The sequence below is a fragment of the Falco punctatus genome, assembly GCF_963210335.1.
Source record: "Falco punctatus genome assembly, chromosome: 13".
NCBI lineage: Eukaryota > Metazoa > Chordata > Aves > Falconiformes > Falconidae > Falco > Falco punctatus.
In genome coordinates, this window is record NC_137593.1 from 4,895,920 (window position 1) to 4,919,486 (window position 23,567).

The window sequence follows — 23,567 nt, forward strand, 5'->3', positions numbered from 1 at the left end:
CCAGGTTACTCAGGGTACTGGCAACAGCAGGAGGCTGAAGAATCGACCCCTAAAAGCTCAATAAGCTTATTGTTCCTTTGACATATCAGTGACATTCACAGCATCATAAGCCTTCCTCATCTAAAATATTTAGCTTTTCCAAAGCAGTCAAATAGATATGCATCCTAGCTGACACATACACGCAATAGATCACCAATTTATTTCTTACAGCCCTCCTGGGTACTGTCTGTGCTGAGACAACTGCATTCCCAGAAACGGGCATAAATACCTGTATTTATTTTCCCATCATACTGACTGGTGAGTTGGGGAGAGGGAGCCAGAATAAGAATCACATAGAGAAAATGACCTGACAAACACTCTCAGCACACTTCCTTCAGCGGAGTACTTGACATTATTTCTCGTCTACTGTGCTACCGCTTAGAGTGGGCCATAATTATGGATTTCCAACTGGCATGATGATTATTATATATAAGACGTTAGTCTGTAAAGACTGTCAAACCAATGAAATGTTCAGGTTTTGAGTAGCCTCCAGGGTAGGGCTCTGCAAGACTCTGTTTCGTGAGCGGTTAGTGTTATTTATAGTCTAGAACTAAACAAGGCAGAAATTAAGGGAATGCTCCTCGTTGAAGGTAGCGATATGAAAATGCTGATGTAGGTCTGTGACAGTAGACAGAAGCAATAGCCTTGAGCAATACATTGGAAGTGTGGAGGTGAGCAGTGAGCAGCACCTTGAGGCTGCTTTTTGTCATTCTGAGAGGACAAACTTGTAAGTAATTCCTCCCCCCCCCCCCCCCCCCCCCCAATTATCAGTAATTTAGTAGCTCCCAGGTTATTATATGCACAGGAAAATACAATACGTCACCTCCAGTTCTCAACAAAATCACCTGGAGAAGTTGTTTTTTCACCTAATGTGGATTGCAGAGGCGTTGGAGGACTAGAGCGGAGTTTAAGGTAGGCATTTTCCATACTGCCATTCCAAATAACTTTTCCAGCACTAAGTTTAAATGAATCCACCAATCTTGAGCCAAACTCACAGAAAAAAGTAATAATTCTTACCAAACCTAATATAGACACGTGCTGTATGGAAGTTCACCTTAAAAAGTTAACAGAATTCCTTGTGTTCCTGTATGGGTGTAACACTGGTCACTAAAAACATGCTTTTGATAAAGATCAGGCTATTAAAATACTGGTCAAGGTCTTCTAAGGAAGCAAGAAGGTCTGAAGGCCTTTGCTGTTCTGTGTATCGCTAATGCCTCCCCCACCCCCACCACTTAACAGCTGTCCCTGGAAGGGACAGGGCTTCGTGTCAGGTTCTTCTCTGAGCACCAACACGGCGCGTGTCACCTCGGGGTAATGCAGAGCTGTGGTGCCGACAGGGAGCTCTGCGCTATGAGCTTTACATTCGGGACCATCTCAGCAACGCTCAGCCTGCCTGCCTGTGGACTCTGAACTACTTTCCCGCCCAGATTGATTCCTTCGGTCTTTGAGACGAGAGGATGTGAGAAGCGGGCGGGAGCGAAGCGTTTCTCACTGCCCCTATTAGGCTGGTAATAAGGTACATTCTCAAGGGCTTTCAGTCCTGCTTCCTTGAAGTCGAGGCACGAGCTTTGGCTCGTGTCTTCTTTCAGTGCCTGTGTAATTGCCAATTCTATTAGCAAAAATTGGACTTGCAATCTTCACTATCAAAAAGCATCTAAATTAAAGGCTGAAATGCTTTACCTGCTATCTCTGCTACAACAAGCTCCTAAGGAACACACGCCATCTAAGCCAGTGAGTTATTTAAACAGCTAAAAGCATACCAATTCAAAGTGAAATCAATGAGGAATAAAGATTACATATAGCATTACATCTGAAATATTGTTAAATTCTTTTTGTGTGCACATTGTACTTTCATGCATGATGTGCCACACAGAAAAAGGTTGTTTTGATGCCTGCACGATGATATGCACCCAAGTGTCCTTTCAGTCCCTCCACTGTAAATCACACACATCCCTACACACCTCTGGGAGAAAAAAAGCTTGTATTTGAAAAAAACTTGTCCAGAGTGCACAAACCCAATATAAACATGCGTTTGTCCTTGACTCTCAAAATGATCCGGTATCGACACAGGCTGGGGGATGAAGGGATGGGGAGCAGCTCTGCCAAGGAGGACTCGGGGGTACTGGTGGATGAAAAACTGGACATGAGCCAGCTCTGTGCACCTGCAGCCCAGAAAGCCAACCGTGCTCTGGGCTGCATCCCCAGCAGTGTGGCCAGCAGGTCGAGGGAGGGGATTGTCCCCCTCTGCTCTGCTCTCAAGAGACCCCCTGCAGCCCTGCGTCCAGCTCTGTGCCCCAGCATAAGGAGGACACGGAGCTGTTGGAGCAAGTCCAGAGGAGCCCAGGAAGATGCTCGAGGGCTGGAGCCCCTCTGCTGTGCGGGCAGGCTGGGAGAGCTGGGGTTGCTCAGCCTGCAGGGGAGAAGGCTCTAGGGAGACCTTACAGCACCTTCCAGTACCTACAGGCACCTGTAAGAAAGATGGAGACAAACTTTTTACAAGAGCACGTTACAACAGGACAAGGGGCAATGGTTTTAAACTAAAAGAGCGTAGATTTAGACTAGATCTAAGGATGAAATTTACAATGAGGCTGGTGAGGCACTGGCCCAGGTTGCCCAGAGAGATGGTAGATGCCCTGTCCCTGGAAACATTTAAGGCTAGGTTGGACGGGGCTCTGAGCAACCCCATCTAGTTGACGATGTCCCTGCTCATGGCAGGGGGGTTGGACTAGATGGCCTTTAAAAGGTCCCTTCCAACCCAAACCATTCCCTGTTCCTATGATCTGATTTGGTCACATTGGGAAAGTAATACAGCTTGGCCACCAGCCAGCGTGGGGACACAGCCAGCCTTGTGCAGTAACGAGGGCACGTTCCCGGCCGATCTATTAGGCAATAAACATTCTGCTATCTGTGACAGGAGTACATGGCAGCAAAATGCAGCACGGAGAGGATGATACTGATATCAACCCCCCCCTTCCCTTCTCCAGCTTGAACAGAAAATTGCTTTACGTTATTCAGGTAGAAGGCTGTAATTACCCTCATAAAAGATACACAAATAAACCAGTCACAAACAAATTAATCCAGTCACGCCTTACTACTATGGAGAAGTGTTTTATCAGTATTGTCTTAAACATGATTATTATTTCTAATAGTTTGAACTGAATTTTGAACTGAGCTGCCATAAAAATGCTGTCTGCTGGCAAATCAAAGGATAAAACAGCAACCACCACAAATAGGGTTTCTCTGCCGGCACTGAACGCTGCACCCAGCTTGTGCAGCACCAGCCTTGCAGAGTACGTGTTCTCATCAGCAGACGTGTCAGTGATATCGCCAACATCGCCGCTACAGTGACTCCAATAGATACATAATCGTATGAGTATCTCATAGCATCTGTTACCAGCAAAGTACAGAGACAACCTAACCTCAAATGACACTCGGCTCTACAGCACGGGTACAGACCTACCACCTGAAGAAGCGGTGTTGATGCTTTTCCAGTGACGAGTGCTTACACAGAATTGTGTGAAAGCCAAGGAAATTTAAATAGAGCATTTCACTGATAAATTTCTTTCTGTTTCTCTTTATTGATTGGAAAGAGACAAACTAAAGCAGATAGAAAAATTTATATCTCCCCAAGGAATTATAATAGCAAGATTATGCAGGATACGGGTGGACATGCCAAAATTACAATCTGAGAAAAACAATAGCTGTCTGTACCTATAGTAATTTAATAAGACTTTGCCAGATAGAAAGTGGAGGTGGAAATAATCAGTAACAATAATACTGTTTTTAATTTTCCCATTTGCTTTTAGGGAGGAAAAAAAGACCAGTCAGTCAAGTGATCCCAGCTGAGAAATAATAGTCTCGATAGCCTGGGAGGAAGAAAATGAGACTGTCACCAAAACAGAGGCCTCTAGTCCTGTCTAACGCACAGACTACAAACAGGATTTACTCTGCCTGCAACATTTTGCATAGTACAGCTGTGTTTTATCGTCTACAGATTCACAGTGCCTTTCTGCTCACCGTGCCAGATAAAACTCGTCTTTATTTAAAACAATCAAAGCTGTATCTACAATTGAAAGAAACAACAACTCATTGAAAGGACACCACAGAAAATAAAACAAACTCCATCGCTCTAATAAGAGCCTTAAGTGCCTGCGCAAAAGCCACTTGCCACACACCAATATGTGCTTTTCCTGGGTTGATATTTATTAATTTACAGTCTGGCTTCTACAGATTAAAATAACTTTTCAGAAGATGCAGTTTGGGAAATATTGGTGATACATGTCATTTTAAATGCAATATAATTCCTGCAGCAATAATGTATATTGACAGTAATTTCAGGTAAGATGTATTTGCCATTAAACCTGGAATGCACTTCACCCGCAGTTATTCCAACCATGCATACATCACAGCAGGAATTTATTTCAAAGGTGTCGCATACATTTGTTTTATGTAAGTTGGATTCAGGGAGGCTTCACCTTCACGTTTTATTTACAAGACATTAAAACTGAAATAAGGAATCCCCTTGCTATAGCATCCCCGCTGGGAGCACCTGACCCCAGCTTAAGGACAGAGACTTAAATCTCTGACTCTTCTTAAAATTTGGACTTCCCCTAGCTTATTCTTTGAGAAGACCGCCATTGTACCTGCTTTTTTTCTTTTTATAACTATTTCAAGTAGGGCTACGGGTTTGTAATGCTACTTTTGAAAAAGTCGAAATGGAAGACAGGTATAGTAAATTGAAGACCTAAGAGACCTAATGTTCTAAGACAGAACTTTTGTACTTAGACAAGTCCTAATGTAGCATTAAGAGAAGCCTCTTTTCCAGGAAATGCATATTATTACTACTGTTTAGTAGGGCTTCCCACTTCTCTGAAGTAACCGTCCTCGAGAGCACTTCTTATTAGACAAAGCCAAGAGTATAATTCACATTAATCTCAGCATCAGCGTTCCAGATAACGGGGAAAGGAGAAGGGCACGAGCTTGATCTTTCTTACAAGACTGAGATCAAGGCAGCCAGAACATAACATTTAAAAGAGTTTGCCATTATATTGAGCAGTTTCTGCCTGCGAGGTACCACCAGATGCCAGATATACTTCGAGCTGGTACATTGGATTTAGACCGCTGTATTTCCTGCCGCTACACAGCGTACGTCCAACTCTCAGCGAGTTCGTGACTGAAGTCAGTCCTTTCATCCAACCCCCAGGATAAACAAGCTACATGATGTGTTTGGAACCAAATGTAATGACTTTCTAAAGCGTCACCGGGAAAGCTGAGCAACAGCACGGTGTAGCGAGCAAGCACCGCGCTGGGAACCACGCAGCGGATTCCTCGGGCAGCTCAGTTGCTCAGTCGGTGCGTTGCTTCTATTAAGGTAGTGCTCGCTCCGCTACCACCCTTCGCTCCGCAGCACCATGAATTCTCTGCGTATGGATTTTCTGCTAACATCTCCCTGATGTATAGGATGGGGTTCAGTACAGAGCTAGCAAATGAAATGGCATGTGTCAGAGCTGGCCCCCTCTGAAGAGCTCAGTTTGGTCAGGAAGTTGGGGAGGATTTAATGTGCGTTCAGGTTAATACAGCGCTACACACTAGCCAGTTTGTTGTGAAGCTGTTTTTTTCACCTGGAACGTATATGCTAAGGTCCAAGACCGAAGCCTCCTTAGTTCATGCAGTGGTTTCCAATGTGACCAGATGTTTGAGAGCTTTACAAACCTGTTTAATCGTTATCACCTTTTAACCCACCACCATTTAAGTGCACACTGCCAGTGTAGAAACTAGCAGGTTATGATCGTAAGCAACATAGCTCCCATTTCAAAATCTCAATCTGGAGGTGACAAATGTATTAACCAGTTGATGACACGTCTCTCTGACTGAGGAGTACTCCAACTAAACTGCTTTGGTTTTCAAGCGTCTGATATGACACTGGGCATGGTACGTTAGAGATGCTGCTAGAAAGCTGCGCTAAAGGGCAGCAAAACCCACTGAGGTCAGATCCTTGTTATGATTCTGATACAGCCTCTCTCATTTAGCCAACTGGAAATAATCGAGTCAGAAAAGCTGGGTTTCTACCATATGTTGCACAGTCCTTGAAGCAAGGATTATACGACATGGTCCGTGTATATATCTAGGGTTTTAGGTGAGTGATGAAATCAAATTCCATTTTCCCAACAGCATTATGGCTTCAACATCTTTCTTAGCAAGGCGGCGGAAAACAATAAGCTGTTGTTTTGACATTTTATATCAGTATGGGTAAAAGTGTGAGACAAGCCAATACCTTGAAAGGCTAAAGGAGAAGAATGAGCTTTCCTACACCTTTACGGTTCCACGTGTGTTCCCGGTGAACAGCCTCATCTCCCTTGCATCCAGCGCCACAGTGCTAGAACTCAGCATCCCCATGACAACCAGTAAATGGTTTGATTTTCTGCCCACTGTCAGTCAGCAAGAAGACAACAGTAGATGCTGTGTTTGAGCTAATTACCTAGGGGAAAGCAGAAACCGTGATGAAATACAAAGTCTTGCTATATACATCTTCATTAAAATAATCTCATACATATGTGCTCTGAACTTAGAACACACTAGAATCTGAAATGCAAATCACAGAGCAGTTGACACTGATTCTTACTTCTACCCCTCCCCCCCCCCCCCCCCCCCTTTTTCAATTAATTAGAAAGATTTCTGCTCCCACACTATTAAAGCTCCCAGGAAGATACAGAGTCGCTCCCTGGGAGTCATCAGCCAGGGGAAGCGGGGCAGCACCGCGCATACGGCCACGTGCCACTTCCAGCTCGGGAGGCACGTCTGACAGAGGCTGTTCGGTGGTGAGGCGGATTGGCCTTATTTATTTCGAAGAACTGACACCCTCAGTAATAAATCACCAACCCCTGGGAAGTGAAATTCAAGGAGACTGTGAAGACAGCAGCTGTATGTTAGCATTCATCAGGAAGCTCAGATTTACAAGGTAGGAGAAATTTCATTTAAAATCCACTGTGATTGTTTCTTTTCTGTTTTGGTCAGTGGGTGTGAACTCGCTCAAAGGTAACTCTGCTGTCATTTGCTGTAAACTTAGGTCAGAGTCACACCTCACCTTACTTCAATCCAAAGTCAAGAAATCACCTTGCAGTGCCATCAGAAAGGGTCATTTTTAATTGTACTATCACAGTTAGAATCCTATTTTTAGGACTGTCAGGCACTTGATACTTAGGAGGCATCGTAGTGAATCCTCTACACGTCACCTCATGCCTGAGCCACTGTTTGTGTGAAGATGCTTTGTACTCGCTCATTGTTATTTTCATCTCACCAGTAAAACAGCCACACTGTACTGTCCACTGCAAAAACAATTTGGGAATTTTTCCTGGAAGTAAATGCATAACACCTTCCAAATTCTTTCCTCAAAGTTTCTCACTACTTTTGACATTTTAAAAGACAACTTTAAAAAGCGCAATGTGAAGAGAGACAACCGAAACCTAAGAAAATATCCTGGGTTTTGCAGCCAGTGCATGCAACTAAACCGCAGTAACTCTATAGCATAAAATAATGTTTGATCTGAATACTTAGGGCATAAACATCATACCAGTCTAGCAACAACTGCTCAAAATTATCAAAAATACTTTCTTGTATACTTGTAAAAAAATCCCATTGAAGTGAGGCAGGGCGAAGCTGCCCTTTACGTTTATTTGAGAAGCCAATATAATTCATACCTACCAAATTACAAAGACTGCTTCTGCCCTTAAAAACTTCTCAAGCAGAGCAAAAACTAAATTCTGATTATAACCAAATTTCCTTTTAACGCAAATGTTGGCATTTTCTTGTGCATTCTAAGCTCGCTGCTGATTATTGAAGGATACTGAGAGGGTACGGTACAGATTGCTCAGAAAGGAAAGGAGGAGGAAAAAAGAGGTTATAATGTATATTAAAAAATCATGCACTTTCTCAAAAATATGCTGGAAACATTAAAGAAAAAAAACAGATCATGGGAGCTATCATGACTCACAGCAGATCACTAATCTCAGGTTTTATATGTATATGGAGAGATATATACATATATGTAATGCTTTCTAAGCAACTAACAGAATCAAGATGACTGACAAGTATGATCACACAAACATGAAAGGACAAAACCAAAATAAAATATTAAAAAATAATTTAAAAAGATTCCCAAGGCACACACTACAGTGAAAAGCCACTTGCCAGAGTCATAAAGAGGAATAAGAGGAAAACCAGGGGAAAGTGTTGGTTCATTAGAGAGAGTAAGGTATCAGCAATGCCAAGAAGGCCAAAGTGCCCAATGCATTACTTAATTAGTCTTATTAAAGGTGTCAAGCAGGTAGTTAACACCAATGACAGAAGGGTAAGAACTCTCTTCGAAATAGGTCAGATCATAATCGGACAAGACTGATGTTTTCAAAGTGTGAGCAGTGAACCTCGAAATCTTCTCATTGAGGAATCATGGAAAAAAGCACGATAGCAGGAAACCGAAAAAGACAGCCGTTCTCCCTGTCTGCTAGAAGGGGCAGAAAAAAGATGAGAAAAGAAAAACATGACAGCATTACTTCCGTCCCCAATAAAAAAAAAAGAAAAAAAAAAGTCAGGAATAATATAATCACATTAGTGGTAAGCAGCAAAGGGTACCACGAGGTGAGCAGCAGCATCACTCACTCGTCAAGGACAAAGCACATCTCATCTCCCTTCACTGCAGCATAACAGAAAGAAGCAGTTCATTTCATACATCTTAATTTTAGGCAGGCATTCTCCTAATTAGTTGTCAAGATGAAACTATTGTAAGAGAGAAGCAAAGCAGGTGGAGCGGGCGGGTGGGCTGCGTGGCTGTGCCGGCAGTGGGCAGGGGTCCTGCTCCCTTCCACCACCCCCCCCACCAGCTGGCTGATGGAAAGGATCCAGTGACACAGATCTGGGAGGTACAACCTGCCAGTGGGGACAGAGTCAGAAACCATGATAATTTCAGCTGTTACTCTTTTACAAAACCCAGAAGTTAAGGATATATTTACATATCTGCAGCACTTGTGAAGCATTAGAACTGGTAAGGCTTCCCCTGCAATCAGGTCCAGTGCTGGAGAGAGGTCCACGGGGAAGATATGGATCAAGGAGAGCAACAAGGCATAGGTATGCGATTATTTTAGCATAGAGGGAACGGAGGAAAGACATGGTAACGATCCCAGTTACCTGGAGGCTGGTGCACTGTGAGAAGGGAATCGCTATCCGTGACCACGGGAGGAGAGGCAAGCATTGGGGACCTCGAACTGCAGGAAGAAAAATCTAGTTAGGCATCAGAAAGAGCTTTTTAAAAGCTTTTTTTTTCTATTTATTTTTTTCTTTTTTCCCTCCCAGGACAACATAAGTCTAGAATAAATTATTTGAGGAATTAATGAAGACTCCATTACTAGAAGTTTTTAATATGTTAGAACAACTTTTAATGGCACAGGGCTGCCTCCTGAGACCCCGCTTCTCCTCCGTGGCCAGCATCCAGCAGGCAGAGGCTCATGATCAACTGATCCAGGGTAATTTAAACAAGGAGCATGAGGGAGAAGTTCCTATCAAGTGATAAAGAAAAAAATATATTACAAGAAGTGACATGAAGACGCATAAGCTCTGTTACTATGTCACGATCGTCAGACAAAAGGCACACCAGACCCAGCAACGCGCTTGTACCCCAAAATGAGAGAAATTCAGAAAGGTGGGGAAATTGGTTCAGGGTGGGACAGTTATGGTTACAGCTCCAGACAACTTCTAGAAATTGAAGTTTCATTATTGATCTTGCAAGATTTGATTACCAAAGCAGTAAAATTCAAGGGCTCCTTGACGAACAAGCATTTCACAGTGAAGCTGGCAAACCGGTTATTTCCATGAACACTTACCTATTCGAGCTTACCCCGGGCCACTGTGAGCAGTTCAGGGTATGATCACTCGGGATGGTGAAAGCATTCAATTTAACATCAAATTCTATGTCTTGCATCCCAGCTTTTGCAAAGACTAGTTTTCTGGATGAGAGGTTATAAGAGGGTTTTTTTCCCCCCCTTTAAGCAATTTCAGATAGCTATTTTTATTAATACATTTACTAGTAATTGCAAACAATTTTCCGTGTATAGTTGCATAGTTAAATCTCACCTTTTAAAGCGGGCAGAGGATATCCTCACTGCATCATTCAGCTTTTGCTGTACATGCCGGTGGAAACCGAGCACATGGCCCAGCTTCGGCTGACCCTCTGCACATGGTGGCACTGTTCCAGTACGATAAAAAGTGGATTATTATATAAAACAATTCTGTATCTATCAATGGGTGATACTGAACAAGCCAGACTCAATAGACATACTTACTGGAAGGCAGGTGCTGCTCAGCTCAAGAAAATCGGCATCTAAAATTGAATGAGCGGAAGACTTAACAGCAGAGGGGGAAAATAAAACACAGCACAGGAGATGTCAAAGGCTCATACACGAGCATAAGTGAAGATGCACATTTACAGCCCAGAAAACACGATTTTCACAGGTACCTGCCCTAGATGTACTTATCAACTTCACACCCAGGCATGGCTCCAGATACTAAAAAGCAAAACTAGCTTTAGTAATAAAAAGCACAAGCCACAGCGCAAGAAGTTAGGTTTAAATCTAGACACTAACTACTCTAAATATCTAAGGGAAATAAATCTGTGATCTAGATCACATCCATTTATAGCCGTGAGACAGATTTGTTCTATGGAAGAGGCTGATTCATCTAAACAGACTACCAGACTTGTATTTTAAGCTTTTCTGAGATTATTCTGTTCTCCTTCACATAAGTATTACTTTCATTACAAGCTTTCTTGAAGAAATGTTTAAATCAGAAAAATGCACTAAAAATGCAACACTTCATGTTAAATCCATGACGCTCACTGCAGCCAGAATTAGCTGTAGTATTAGCATGCACTCCCAAATCACCGTGCAGCAACTTCTTATTTTGTTCCTCTGAGCCAGTAGCTCTGTGAAGTGCTGTATGCAGGAATCAGAGCGAGACTGACGGATGGTCCACAGCAAGCAAAACATTTCTAACCACCAATAAACACCATTTTCCCCCAACTTCAAACAGGGAATTTTCCAAATTTTAAATGTAGGCTTAATTATCACTCTTAACAGAAATCCCAGACTATCTGAGGAGTAGCTGTTCCCATTTGGCCAGGGCATGATTTTTTTCCGTGAGTTCGGTATACAGTGATATTTTGGAATCCTGACGGAAAAAGTACCCTTTCTCCTGTCCACGGGTATCAACTTCTTCAGTACTCCTGTTTAACACATGCTAAATACGCAGTATGAAGCCCAAAGAAGCATATATTCCAAAAAGATTGAGATAAGGATCCGTCCCCTCAGCCCAGCACTGACACAGGTCTCCAAGTCAAGGGTGGCCCAGTGCTGCCGCACTGGCATCGCCTCCTCGGCAGCGCTTTGTATCCCAGATTACTGTCTGTGCTTCAGGTATTTAACTGTTCGGTGTTACATCAGCACAAATTGATCATCCAAATTCCAGCATTGATCTAACTCTTGAATACCACTACCAAAAAACTGGGTTTGTCCCTAAAATAAAAGCATCCAAGTGATGCTGCTGTCTTACGGGGTTTAGTCATCCTCTCCTTTTGATTCCGATTCTGTGGCTCACAGAGCCTTCAATTTCAACAGCTAAACTGAAAACATATGTACCTTGAAAACAGTGTTCCTCTTGCTAAGTAACACTTTATTAATAACAAAATTAATTTTATACTTAATAGTCCAAATCTCTTTGAAGTCTTAAACAGAAAACATACAGGAGTTGGTCCATTGCCCAGGGAACATCTGCTACTGCGAAGATAAATGCATACACGTATTTTGTGGCATTAGGGCAGCAAAGGAAGAACTCTTAGTCAGTTATAAATGGAAGAGGACTTGCACTGGCAAAATCCAACAGCCATAGTTGAAAACCAGCTAGGACACCAGTGCTGAAGACTCAGATTTTTCAGTAACTCCTTCAGCCATCGCATGGAGTTAGGGTTACCTGCCACAGCCGAAAAGGGATGAAAATCCTCCCCTTCAGTAGCCCGTTGCCCCCAACGTCAAGACCAAGTCCTGTGTCTCCTCCTGACCTGCTCAAACACTGGCTTAGTGCGTACACGTGTGGCTATGAGGTCTGGCAGAAGGTTGTCGTTACCTCTTCTGGCTCCAAGCCTGCACCACTGTGTTTCTGCTACGGCGTGATGCATCTACACTGAGCTCGAGACAATTTTCTGCTTACGTGTGGGCAACTGACATTTTGATTCAGCTTCCTGAGACAGGAAAAAAACAAATCAAATACTGATCATGCCTTCGGAGCCTGATCCAAATACAAGCTACACTTGAAGATGATAGATTTCAGGTGCACCAGAAACTATTTGGGAAAGACAACTCGGCAGACAATTTACCAGCATAAGCTCCAACAATTCTAAAGCTGTTTTAGCACACAGTTACAGGTGACCAAAAAAAAAAAAAATAATTGTACATGGATAATTGCTAACCATGCAGGCACCTACGAAGAGATTGCATTAGTGTCCCTGTTAATGAAACAGTCAAGTAACTTCTCGAAAACAGAGTTCAAAATAATCTTAACTTCTCTTAAAGCTTTAGAGGCGTATGTTTGTTCCTTTAACCTGAAAACACTCTGTCCATAGGGAGAGGATTCTGAATTGTGCTTTCAGATAGGTGGGCACATATAGATGGCGTTGACAGTAAACTAGATCACTGGCTGTTTTTCTTTGGGGTTTGTGGTTGTTTTTTTTTTTTTTTTCTTTTGTAATCAGATCGTGGTACTGCTGCCGTGCTATAAACATTCATTTGCACCAAACAAAGTGAGGAAAAAAAATTCACAATACCCCATATCAGAACACAATATGCTCTAAGGTTTGCATCTCAAGCAGTAGATAAAGGATGCTGTTTGGGCTGAGCTCAAGAAGACGTTATCAGAGGCGTTCCCCTGTATAGCAACCGTGGCTCTTCATTGAGATGCAGGTAGTGCCTCGATACCAAAGACTGCAGTGCATCATTAAAGTACTGTGAAGACAAACAACACTCATGCTGCATACCAAGTGGTATTACATTTAACTGAATCATTTTAGTATGAATACATCCAGGTCTGCCACCGCGAGCCACTTGTGTAAAACGTGCCGGCAGAAACGGATCTGCACTAATTACGTTTCATGCATATTTCAGAATTAACCTCGGGGATAGGGAAAGGTGGCGATGAAGAGGAATTTTATAACCAAGTTCGTTTGCAATTGGCAGCCACACCAAGGCTACCTATCTCAGAGATAACCCTAGAACACCTCAGATGAGGAGTTTTATTTCTATTACGGTTGTTTCACTGAAGACACATGAAGATTTTGTGTCTCTTTGAAACACCGAACCTTTACCAAACCCTAAACCCCTTTCGAATCTGAAAGGCTGGAGGACTTCAGCTAGTGTGCACTAGTTCCACTAAAATTCAGGAGAAGCAGAGTAGCCATATTTCTCTCCAGGGAGTGTCACAAAACATCACAATTGGGCTACATCAGTATGAGATAATTTCCTATCCAAAGTAAAGGGTCGCGTTTCTTTTCATCCCTCTGAACTTTCCCTTCCATTTTCCTTGGAAATCTCTTCCAAGGACACACTTAGCAGCTTATTTCCGCGCCCCCCTCCCCCCCCCCCCCCCCCCCGGAAAATGCAGAAAGGTTGGTTTGCCTTTTTCCTTTACCTGTTTCAAGACTAAATTGCACAGGACACAGCTAACAGCTTACCCACTGCCTCCAACGCTTCTACTCATTTCCTGCTCTGTTTCCAGTAACTTCAGTTCATCATTAAATGAGATAAATGGCCATCTACGAGCTTCACTGAAATAGAGAGAAGAATGGGATTTCAGATCTCTAGGAACAAGCCGGCAATCTTCTGGATGCACAGCTGATGCTGAATGCCCCAGATCCTCAACACCTGTGAACATAATAGAGAAATCACCAATTATCTCCAGTATTTGCTTCAGAACAGGATTCAGAAATTGATAGCTTGCACTGCAGAAGGTCTGCCTTGCTTATTGTTTTCCTCATTTGCCACTAAACACATTTTGGTTTGCTTTTATAAAGAGTTGTCAACCACCGTTTCCCATTATTATTTGTTTTGTATCAATAGCCAGGGCCCTGTTGTCCTATTACTCATGGCACGATGCACCACACGTTCCAGTGATCCCCTGCTCCTACCGCGGTGCCTTGCGCATCCCTTTACTGAAGACGTTACGTTGGTCGTTTGGAGCTGCCGAGAGGTTTGTGACCCGCGATACACATGGCTATGAGGGGGCAGCAGGGACACCCGAAACAAAACACCTCGTGCAGAGGCACCTGTGGGAGCAGGGGGATCATCCCGGTGACCCCAGCGAGCCCTTCCAGCCATTTAACCTTGGGACACGGTCTTTGTCTAGACAGGCTTAGGTGCAGCGTGATCCAAGGTGGAGGGGGGGAAGAGCTAACAGGTGATTTATCCAAGGTCACAGAAGATAAAGGCAGGGTTTACCATCGGCCCCATTCCCGATCTCAGTGCAATGTCTCAGCTAATAAATCACGCTCATTTTCTTTTCCACAGTTTGTGCCTTTCTCATTTGATGTGTCTGCACTGAAACGTATTTGGTTTATAATCAGGCGAACAAGAGGAAGCAAAGCCATTATGTCTAAAATCTCTTGCTTTTGCACACAGAAAGAAATCCGAATTATCAGAGAAAGGCTGAACCATCAGCATTGGCAGACCTATGTTTTGCAAAGGTCTCCGAAGGCCTAGAGATATGATACATGAGCTCCCGTGGCATTGGACGGGGGCTGGTGCAAGACACCAGTGGCTGAGACTGAGATACCGTGGTCTGTTGTGGACATAAAAGAAGCAGCAATTTCCTAACCAATATTCACTTGGTATATTGTAAAGGACTTTTAATAAGTCTGAGGCAGTAACTGCTGCAGATCATAGAAACGGTCTGTTCTGCAGGGATGAGACGGGGTCCATGATCTGTAGCATCCCTGAACACACAACATCCAGCTGCCAGACAGGAGTAACTAAACGCAGGCACGCCATCGACATGCAGGCGCCTTCAGATGGGGTTTGCCATGCACCTTCCCCGGATCGTTTCTGCAAGATGCCATCCAGAAGAGGCAGCAAAGATTTTAATTAATGAACTATTCCATTTCTCAGAAAATGGGCAGATGACATCCTTGATATATTCACTTAAAATCTTAATAGTTATTAGTGGCAAACGCACACAAATATTTTTTCTTTCAATTCCATCTTCAATTACCTGAAATTTCACCAAACTTATTTTCCAAATAAAATCTTTGCTTTTTGCATGCTGATTTGTTTTTTGAAATCACAGCCACCATTTAACTGATGCAATAATTCACTCTGACAGGTAATATGCATACAGGTACAAGAAATATTGGTACAATACAAAATGAGAGCCATCAGAATAAATCACAGTAAATTAGTAGAGAGAATTAATTTAAAAAAATTTAGCATAACAATTAAGATGAGTGGAGAGTGGAAAGCAAGAGCATAAACTCCTTGGGCAAGTCTGAAACACATAACTCTAAATCACACCCTCTTCACACCCTCTCCCTCTCTCCACACCAGCACTAGTATATTAACAACTCTACTTGCACTTAAAAGAAAAGCATTTAATGAAGAACTATATGCAACTACGGAAAAAAAAAAAAATTCAAGAAATTGATTCATACAGAACTAGGCACATAATTAAAAATATTGAACTTCACCTGGAGATGGATACCAAGACCATTAAAGAAGCTCCCCACGTTATGATGAACTGCATTGAGTTTGGATAAGTCCCAGGCCGCTGGATCCTGCAGATGCCCAGAGCTCATGCTTCAGTTCAAGACTGCTCACGTGCTTAAGTGAGCTCCTGGGGGCCAGCCAGGGCTCTTGGCACACGTTAGGTGGCTCTGTGGAGAGCAAGGACACAGACCTGACAACACGCTGGATAACGTACATTTAATCCTGTGAGGTACTCAACGGCATGAGCCCTTAGGGGCTCCTTAATCCTGCGAGGTACTCAGCAGCATCAGCCCTTAGGGGCTCAGCGCTGTAGGAGATCCTCTGTTTCAGAACGCACCAAGACAAGAATCCGCTGCGGTGGAACACACCGCCCTGCTGTGTGGCGTATATCACTTACATAGCTGGGGTCCGTATAGAAAGAGCGAATGACTGAACTGCTACTTCCAGACCGTTGCCATTCCTTTCTAAATACAGCTCTGAAGCGATTTCTCCTAAATGGTTCCAATTTTGCCCATGCAACTAGGCTATTCTTCACGCAGTGAAGCAGAACTAGTATCCAATGTTTACAATATACACTAATTATTCTTCCACAAACCCACAGTTGCGCTACAGCATGATGATGACAGGACCAAAGCGTGTAACTACCTGAGAAATTCCCATGTTTTTCCTAGTTAAAACCCAAATGGGTTCTTAATTTTTGCTCTGTAGTCCACACAGAAAGACAAATGAGGAAGTTTAAAGCCCGTTTGTCGCTCGAGGACTTGAATCTGCGAGGTTGTAAGTGGCATTTATGAGAAGTTGTGTTTCACAAGCTCGGTAATTTGCAGTTTGTTACAAAGACATAAACTCGTTTCTGACTAAATTGTATTATAAGTCATGCTCCTCAGAGAATGTCTAACTAAAAGGTGATGTTCAAGTAATTTCCATAACATCAAACTATTTGACAAATTAAAAACTTCATAGAGGGGAAAACTGGGGAAAAGGAGCAGGCTGAGACGGAACGAATTTCTTTATGGTGTGCTCAAGAAGGGAAAGCTCAGCTATTGCTCTGAAAACTGCATTGCTAAATCTGTTTTAAAAAACACAGCATTTGATTTTCAGCTGTTTGACAGTGACTGACTTAAGACATTCTGAGAAAGTGTCTTTCAGCAGCATCCAGATCCTCAGCGGACCCTTCCCAGGGAGCAGACCCCTGGCAGGCATGGACACCCCCACAGCACCGCTGTGGCTGAGGAGTTCCATCGCACAGGGATCTGCCCCCCAAAGTTATAATAAGCAAGATGAAAAACCAATTCTCACATCCTAAGGATGGAACCTGCATGTGCTCCGGCAATCAGAACTGTTCGCTGCAATAATGTCACATTCTGAGGGGAAGGATCATTTGATCATTTGAGAAAAAAACCCTAATGTTGCAGCCTCCCTCCTAAGAAGAGCTAGCTGATCATTCGTACAAGGAAAGTAAAACAGCAAAGAAAATAACTCATACCTGCCAAAAACAGAATTGAGAAGGGAAAAAAAAAATATTTTATGTCAATTTTGAAATTTCAAATCAGGACAAGGTAGTTTGGTTTTTTTTTGTTTGGTTTTTTTTTTGTTTTGTTTTTTTTTTTATCAAGGTAGTTGCACCACCTGCAGCACAGAGATCCCAGCTTATTAACAATCCCTTCCTGGCAGGTCATTCCGTTTCAGTATCACCACTGTAGCGATTCTCCTTAATGAGACAGAGGGGGTTTGTTATGAGAGACTGAAAGACCTAACTGTGCACAACTTGGGTATGTGACAAATAAGGGGGTGACAAAGTGTGAGAGTCATTGAAGGCAGACAACATAAATAGAAAAAAACCTGCCTAGCGTAGTGCAATGATTATAAATGTGAGGAATGGTATGCAGCAAGGATGAGGGTAATTTATCCTGAATATTAGAAAAAGCTCTAACAGTGAGACCGAATTCACATTCTGTGCTGTCAAGGGAATGCACTAAATGACATGAAAGGGTTTTTTCCCTCCTGTAATTTCCATCATCTTATGATTCAGTGATCTATCTCCTTCCTACCTGAGCATTTCATTCTGGTCAGGCATACGTACAGTACTAGAACAAACCTCCAAAGCCAGTGGGTTGAAACCTCTGATGCTCTGAGCAATATAAAGTCTTTCCAGAAATTCAATAAGCTCTCACTTAAATGCACAAATGCCAGTTGGATATTTTCTTATTGTTTGATAGTTTGTATTTTCTTCTTACAGCTCCCACCAGACAGCTGCGCTAAAAGGAGCTGCCCTAACGATAATTGCATACCTAAATCATTCAAGGCCAATTTATAGATGTCGTTGTGCCAGTACTGTTCTTTCACCAGGACTACATTTCTCCCGCACCTTTTTTTTTTACCCTAAAACATATAGGAATTCCATCACAACCTCCCTCAGCCTAGAAAGACTTACCAAAAAACTTTAGGTTTGCAAAAACCCAAACACTCTCTGCAAAAGATTATGACACGTAAAATGAGGAGGCTGCCTTCTCATTTACTCAGCGAGAGGCATTTCATTTAAATGGAATTAAAAGTTAGAGTTTTTATCAAAATAGTTATGCAAATATGTTTAAAGCATTAGTATCTCCAAATGCTAGAATGACTGCACATGGATCATAAGCTTTATAACCAAACCTCGCACGGAGCAGTGCTCCTGTACCAGTGCTCTCGTACACTCTGCACCAAAAACCTCCTTGCTGGAAGCTGGTTTGCAGAAGCAAATCTATTCACTTACAAAAACATCGGCTGTAGAGGAGCCACCACAAAGACAAAATATTGCATTCAGTAACTCACATTTCCTTCTAACAAAATGGATCATACAGAAACTTTAATTGGTTACCGGTTATTGTACTATCAACTGGTAGTAGCATGTCTGACTGCTACAGGCATCTGCTCTAATCTCTTCTCAGTTGACCCCTTTTCACCCTGGAGACTCCAAAACCGCACAAAAATCACTACAGTATGGCTTCTGTTGCTCACAAATATAAAACTGTATTTACCAAAGAAACACATCAGCTGTATTTGGAGCTGTATACATGCCACCAGTTCTTAGGATCCCAAATTATCTTGTATATATATTTTATATATAATATATATATATTTTAAATAACCCATCTGTAGTTTTTAAAGTTCAGCACAAAATAAAGCACATTCAGCTAATAATTCTCATCAGCCTTGTCTTTAAACGTAGAGAGTGAGCTCTGAAGTCGACACAGAAGCGTTCAGGGTCAGAAGACCAGTCCTGATCTCATCATAAATATTGAAAAGCTGTGCCAACAGGTAATAACGATACCATAAGATCAGTACTTGGAGGGGAAGAAAAGGCACATATATATTTTGAACTTTAGACATAACTGATGGTTCTGAAGACTTCCCCAACACTCAGGGATGAGTTTATTCCCCTGTAAGGGATGAAGCGTATATGCCACCACTTGCTATAATATACAACTGGAATGACAAGAGTGAATTTCATACATTCCATTTAGCTAGGGGAAAAAAAAAAAAAAAAAAAAAAAGGTAATTCCTTTTCATTTCCCTGGGGAATATACAGTGGTATTGCCTTCTCTGTGGGAGAGTCACTCTGCTGAAACTCTGAAAGGTGCAGATTAATTGCAGTTCTAATTGGAGGGTGTGGGGGGGTGTGTGTGTGTGTGTGTGTGTGTGTGTGTGTGTAGTGGTGTATTTTTGAGCTTCGAACAGTTGCGACCACGGACTTATTTCAGGTGACTTACTGAATACTGGTACAATTTTTGGGTTGCTGAGCTCAACCTCATCTGGTGAAATTGGCTGGAAGCTTCTGTATCTTATTAGCAATCTCCTAAGCAATTATCTTCACCTCCATTTCATCAGTTATCCTTTACTAGCAAGCAGTATTTCCTTGCTTTGGGCAGGGCTAAGGGGAGGGCCGTGGAGAACAAAGTTAGGAATACAACCCCATCTCTTCATGCCAAATTCCTGTCTATACTAGTAAATGCTGACTCTTTCATTTTTATGTTAAATAAAAATGAGAAAAAAAGTGAAATTCAGTTTCATAATATTTGTGTAAAGAAACCACAACTAACTCTTACCAATTTTACGGATATATTCTTACTGCTGTTTCTGCTAGTCTGTATTTTACATTACCATGATAGCCTAGACTGTAAATGATACATTTGAAGAATAACTTATTTCACTCATGAGAAGGAAGACCTCTGCTTTATGAAATGTAAATATATCCTGATTTTCTGAGGTGCTAAGCAAGGCACACTAAATGCTTTGCCAGCAGGACAGAAAGAGCAGAGATAGAATAATGCACATTGTGTCTCAGTGGCTGAAACCTTAAGTCAAAAGGAAACAAAACAATTTTTCTCATCAGGATGTATAAAGAATCTTCAAGCTGAATCACAAGTTTTCTTCTACTAGAAATGTGTTAATTCAGACAATGCCTAAAAATTAAATTTCTAAACGTAACTTTTTTTTAAAAGGGTAACACACTTTCTTTTGCAAATGTTGAGCTAAGTAATCTTGGCTTATTTTTTTTTTAAATAGTATTACCCCCATATACACACTTTTATTTTACTAGTTAAGTACAAACTTTGATTGATTTTTACAGCTAGCTTCAATCAGTCAAAAGTGGCACTTTTTACTCCAAAATAGTTTTGTAGTCGAGGAAGCTCACTTAGCTTTACACAAGAATGGAGCTTCTGTACATCCATTCAATGTATCATCTCACACTTCAGGTGACAACCCCCTTCCAAGCAATTTACAGTTGATAAGGCCTCTACAGAACGATAAAGGGATTTGCCAATGTCTTACACCTCTGTAGCACATCATATGCATACATATACAGAATGAGTTTACACTGTCTGGGTGCTTCAGCATTTACACTGATAGGACCACCAGCACTATCCCTAGCCGGCTGCAGCCAAATTATTCACTTAGAAAATAAGGAAAACCCAATCATCCCCCCCCGCCACACACATGCACACCAAAAATCAATAAAAAAAAGAAACCACAGTATTCAGGGAAGGTGAGAAGCGAATTCCTGGTCCAAACCAGTGACCAGCAAAAGCACATGACTGATACAGTGCAAATATTTGCGTGGAAAGCAGTCGCTAAATAGCCTTTAACCCTCTTTCCTTACGTATAGTTAAGCCTCAGGTATTTATAGACTTTATCTAATTTCCTGTCCTTAAGACTCTCCCACTCAGTTACACAATGTCTTCCAAGAACTCAAATTCCACCGTAAGGCCATTTAGGTTCTTCCTTAGCAGGTGTTCAGAAAAACACACAACTTCTTCCTCAAATAAGGAGGAAACCCCACTTGTAGTAGCCAACACAACTGCAGTCATCATACAGTCATCATGATTCCTTCGTACAGTCACATCAGCTCCTAGCTGGTGCAATTCCCTTTTTATCTATCCCAAATTTTTAAGTAGAAATTTATAATCTCTCTTCTGACCTTGATTAGATTTTAAACAAGCCAAACCCTTAATCTCTCTTCACAAAAAGATTAATCAATTCCCTTGATCTTCTTAACCGCACTTCTCTGGTTCCGTTTCCACTCAAGGCAACCTTTCTGAACGGAGGTAGCCAGAACCACACATAAGCTTCTCTCAAGTCATCTTACTGCTGTCCATTACAATTATAAAATACCCCCCTGGCTTTGAAAGCGTTGGGGATGCTTCATCTACTCCCATCCAGGACAATAATCATGGGATGCTTTCTCATGGCTCTCACACAGGTGACCACAATTGTTCTTCAATCAAGACATACCCCTGGGATATTCTACATGTAACCCATCTGCCTAGACTGAGATATCACAAAACATCTGCCTCTTTTCCAGCATGGGACTCTCCAGATGTCATCTTCAGTTTTACCAGTGGTCAGGCTGCTTAGAAGTGTTACTCTGTAGTAAAGAGTAAAATAAATAGTAATTGTTGGTTACTACATGCATACTACATCAAGGAAGTACAGGGCAATGACTTCCCAAGATATGCACCAGTGTCATTTTTTATTTTCAATACATACAGTATTGAAGCCTTGATTAGGCAAACCCAAACTTGGCGTTTTGTAAGCACATATTTACCCACAAAGACAGTATGTGCCAAAACATCTTCAGAGCTGGGTCCGTAAGTCTAACCTACAAGGGTGCTTAATGTACAAATATTTTCTCCTACCCCTTCTGACACCACCATCTTCCTCTGACTTTCCTGTTTTTCCATTCCATACTACTTTGGCCAACTTGCCTCAATTACACAATGTAATTTTGAAATTAATTTGGACAGCAGAATTGCTGCCATCTCCTGCAAATAGCCTCTGAAGCAAAAGATCAGCTATATTGTTGTAACACAGCCACTTTGCCCAGCTCTCCACTGCTTTCACCCTGGTATCAGCACGTAACGAGTGCTAGCCAGGGGTTAGGAAGAGGCAGAGTCTATGACCACGCTATGGCTTGAAGTCAAAGGTCAGCCTGTTTCCCACCACTGCCACCTTACATCAAGGGATTTTAAAAATTATTATTATTAAAGCTGTATTACTTTTGTGTGATTTTCCTGTGACATTCTGTTCTAACACTCTTTATCACTAAAATCAGACAATAGGATTTATTCCCCTTGCAGGGGCAGGCTGGTTTATGAAGTGCCGTAATTCAATCATCTGGACAAAAGAAACCTAGTTTCTACTTACATTATTCCAGTCATCTTTGGCAAAAACTCTTTCCTTTCCTGTCCTGTGAGTCATACCATTTTGAACTCCAAGTTCTTTCACCCCTAATTTGTCTCGCATCTCTGCAAAAGATGAAGCACAACAAGACTCCACTCTGAACTGACAGCCTTCAGCGTTGCAATACGATAAATAATGCCGTACGTCTGGAGTAAGTTTGAAATAACACCACTTAGGAATACTTTTTTCATAAAGATTAAGGGCTCCTACTGTGTTCTTAAAACAGAAAAGATGCTAAAGACAACATTTGGTTCAAGCTCTCAATCTTTAGAAAAAAGATGAAGCTCAGAAATCCTACCTATGGAGAAATAAACCCTATTTAACCACACAGGGAGGGTGAGCAAGCCCCCCTTTTCAGTTCCTGTTCTTCTCTTGGGCAAAAGGCAGCTAGAGCACTACGCAGCAGCCCCAGAAGCCTTGCACCTGGAATAAAGCAGCCACCTAGGCCAGCATGGTCTCTGAGAAGGACGCGTGTTGGGGCACCACCCGATGCCACTGCTCGCAGCCAGGAGAGGAAGGGCACGCGGGCAGCGGCCACGGGTGGCCACAAGCTGTCCACATCACGCCACGGCTCACCGAACAGCACCGAGCTGCAGGGGCCCGTGGATCGGTTCCAGCTGGCACCTCTGCAGGTCCTGCAGTGAGGAATGAGCAATTCCAGATACTTCAGCATTTCCCTGCTCCGGGAAGAAAACACACAGTAGATATTTTAATGAGACAGCAAAGATTTGCACCTTCCACACAACCATTTTCTAAAAATTATGACTGTTATCCCCCAGTATTTGCTTCTCTGATATTCTTCCGGCAATATAATCCATGCAGAAAATTATCCATACTCTTTAGCTGAAAGGTACTGACTTATTTATTTTACCTCAATTCTAAAATATTTAGAGGATACCACCTAGTTTTTGAATGTTCCTGTAGTGTAAGTGATGTGCCTTTGCTCACGTTAAAATGTTTCTCATTCTGAAGACTATGCAGCACTCTAAGATGTGACAGACTCATTGGCCTGCAAAT

The 23,567-nt window shown here is 42.3% G+C and overlaps 1 protein-coding gene across 1 annotated transcript in view; it reads right to left on the reverse strand.

Annotated features, from left to right (window-relative positions):
- Positions 1–22,613, reverse strand: part of WDR49 (WD repeat domain 49) — a gene marked incomplete at its 5' end in the record, with an annotated part of 38,326 nt that extends 15,713 nt beyond the window's left edge. Inside the window, 3 exon segments of the mRNA XM_080408957.1 lie at positions 6,358–6,417; positions 6,419–6,517; positions 22,515–22,613. Coding sequence (XP_080265083.1) covers positions 6,358–6,417; positions 6,419–6,517; positions 22,515–22,613 — 258 coding nt within the window.
- Between the last annotated feature and the right edge of the window lie 954 nt (positions 22,614–23,567).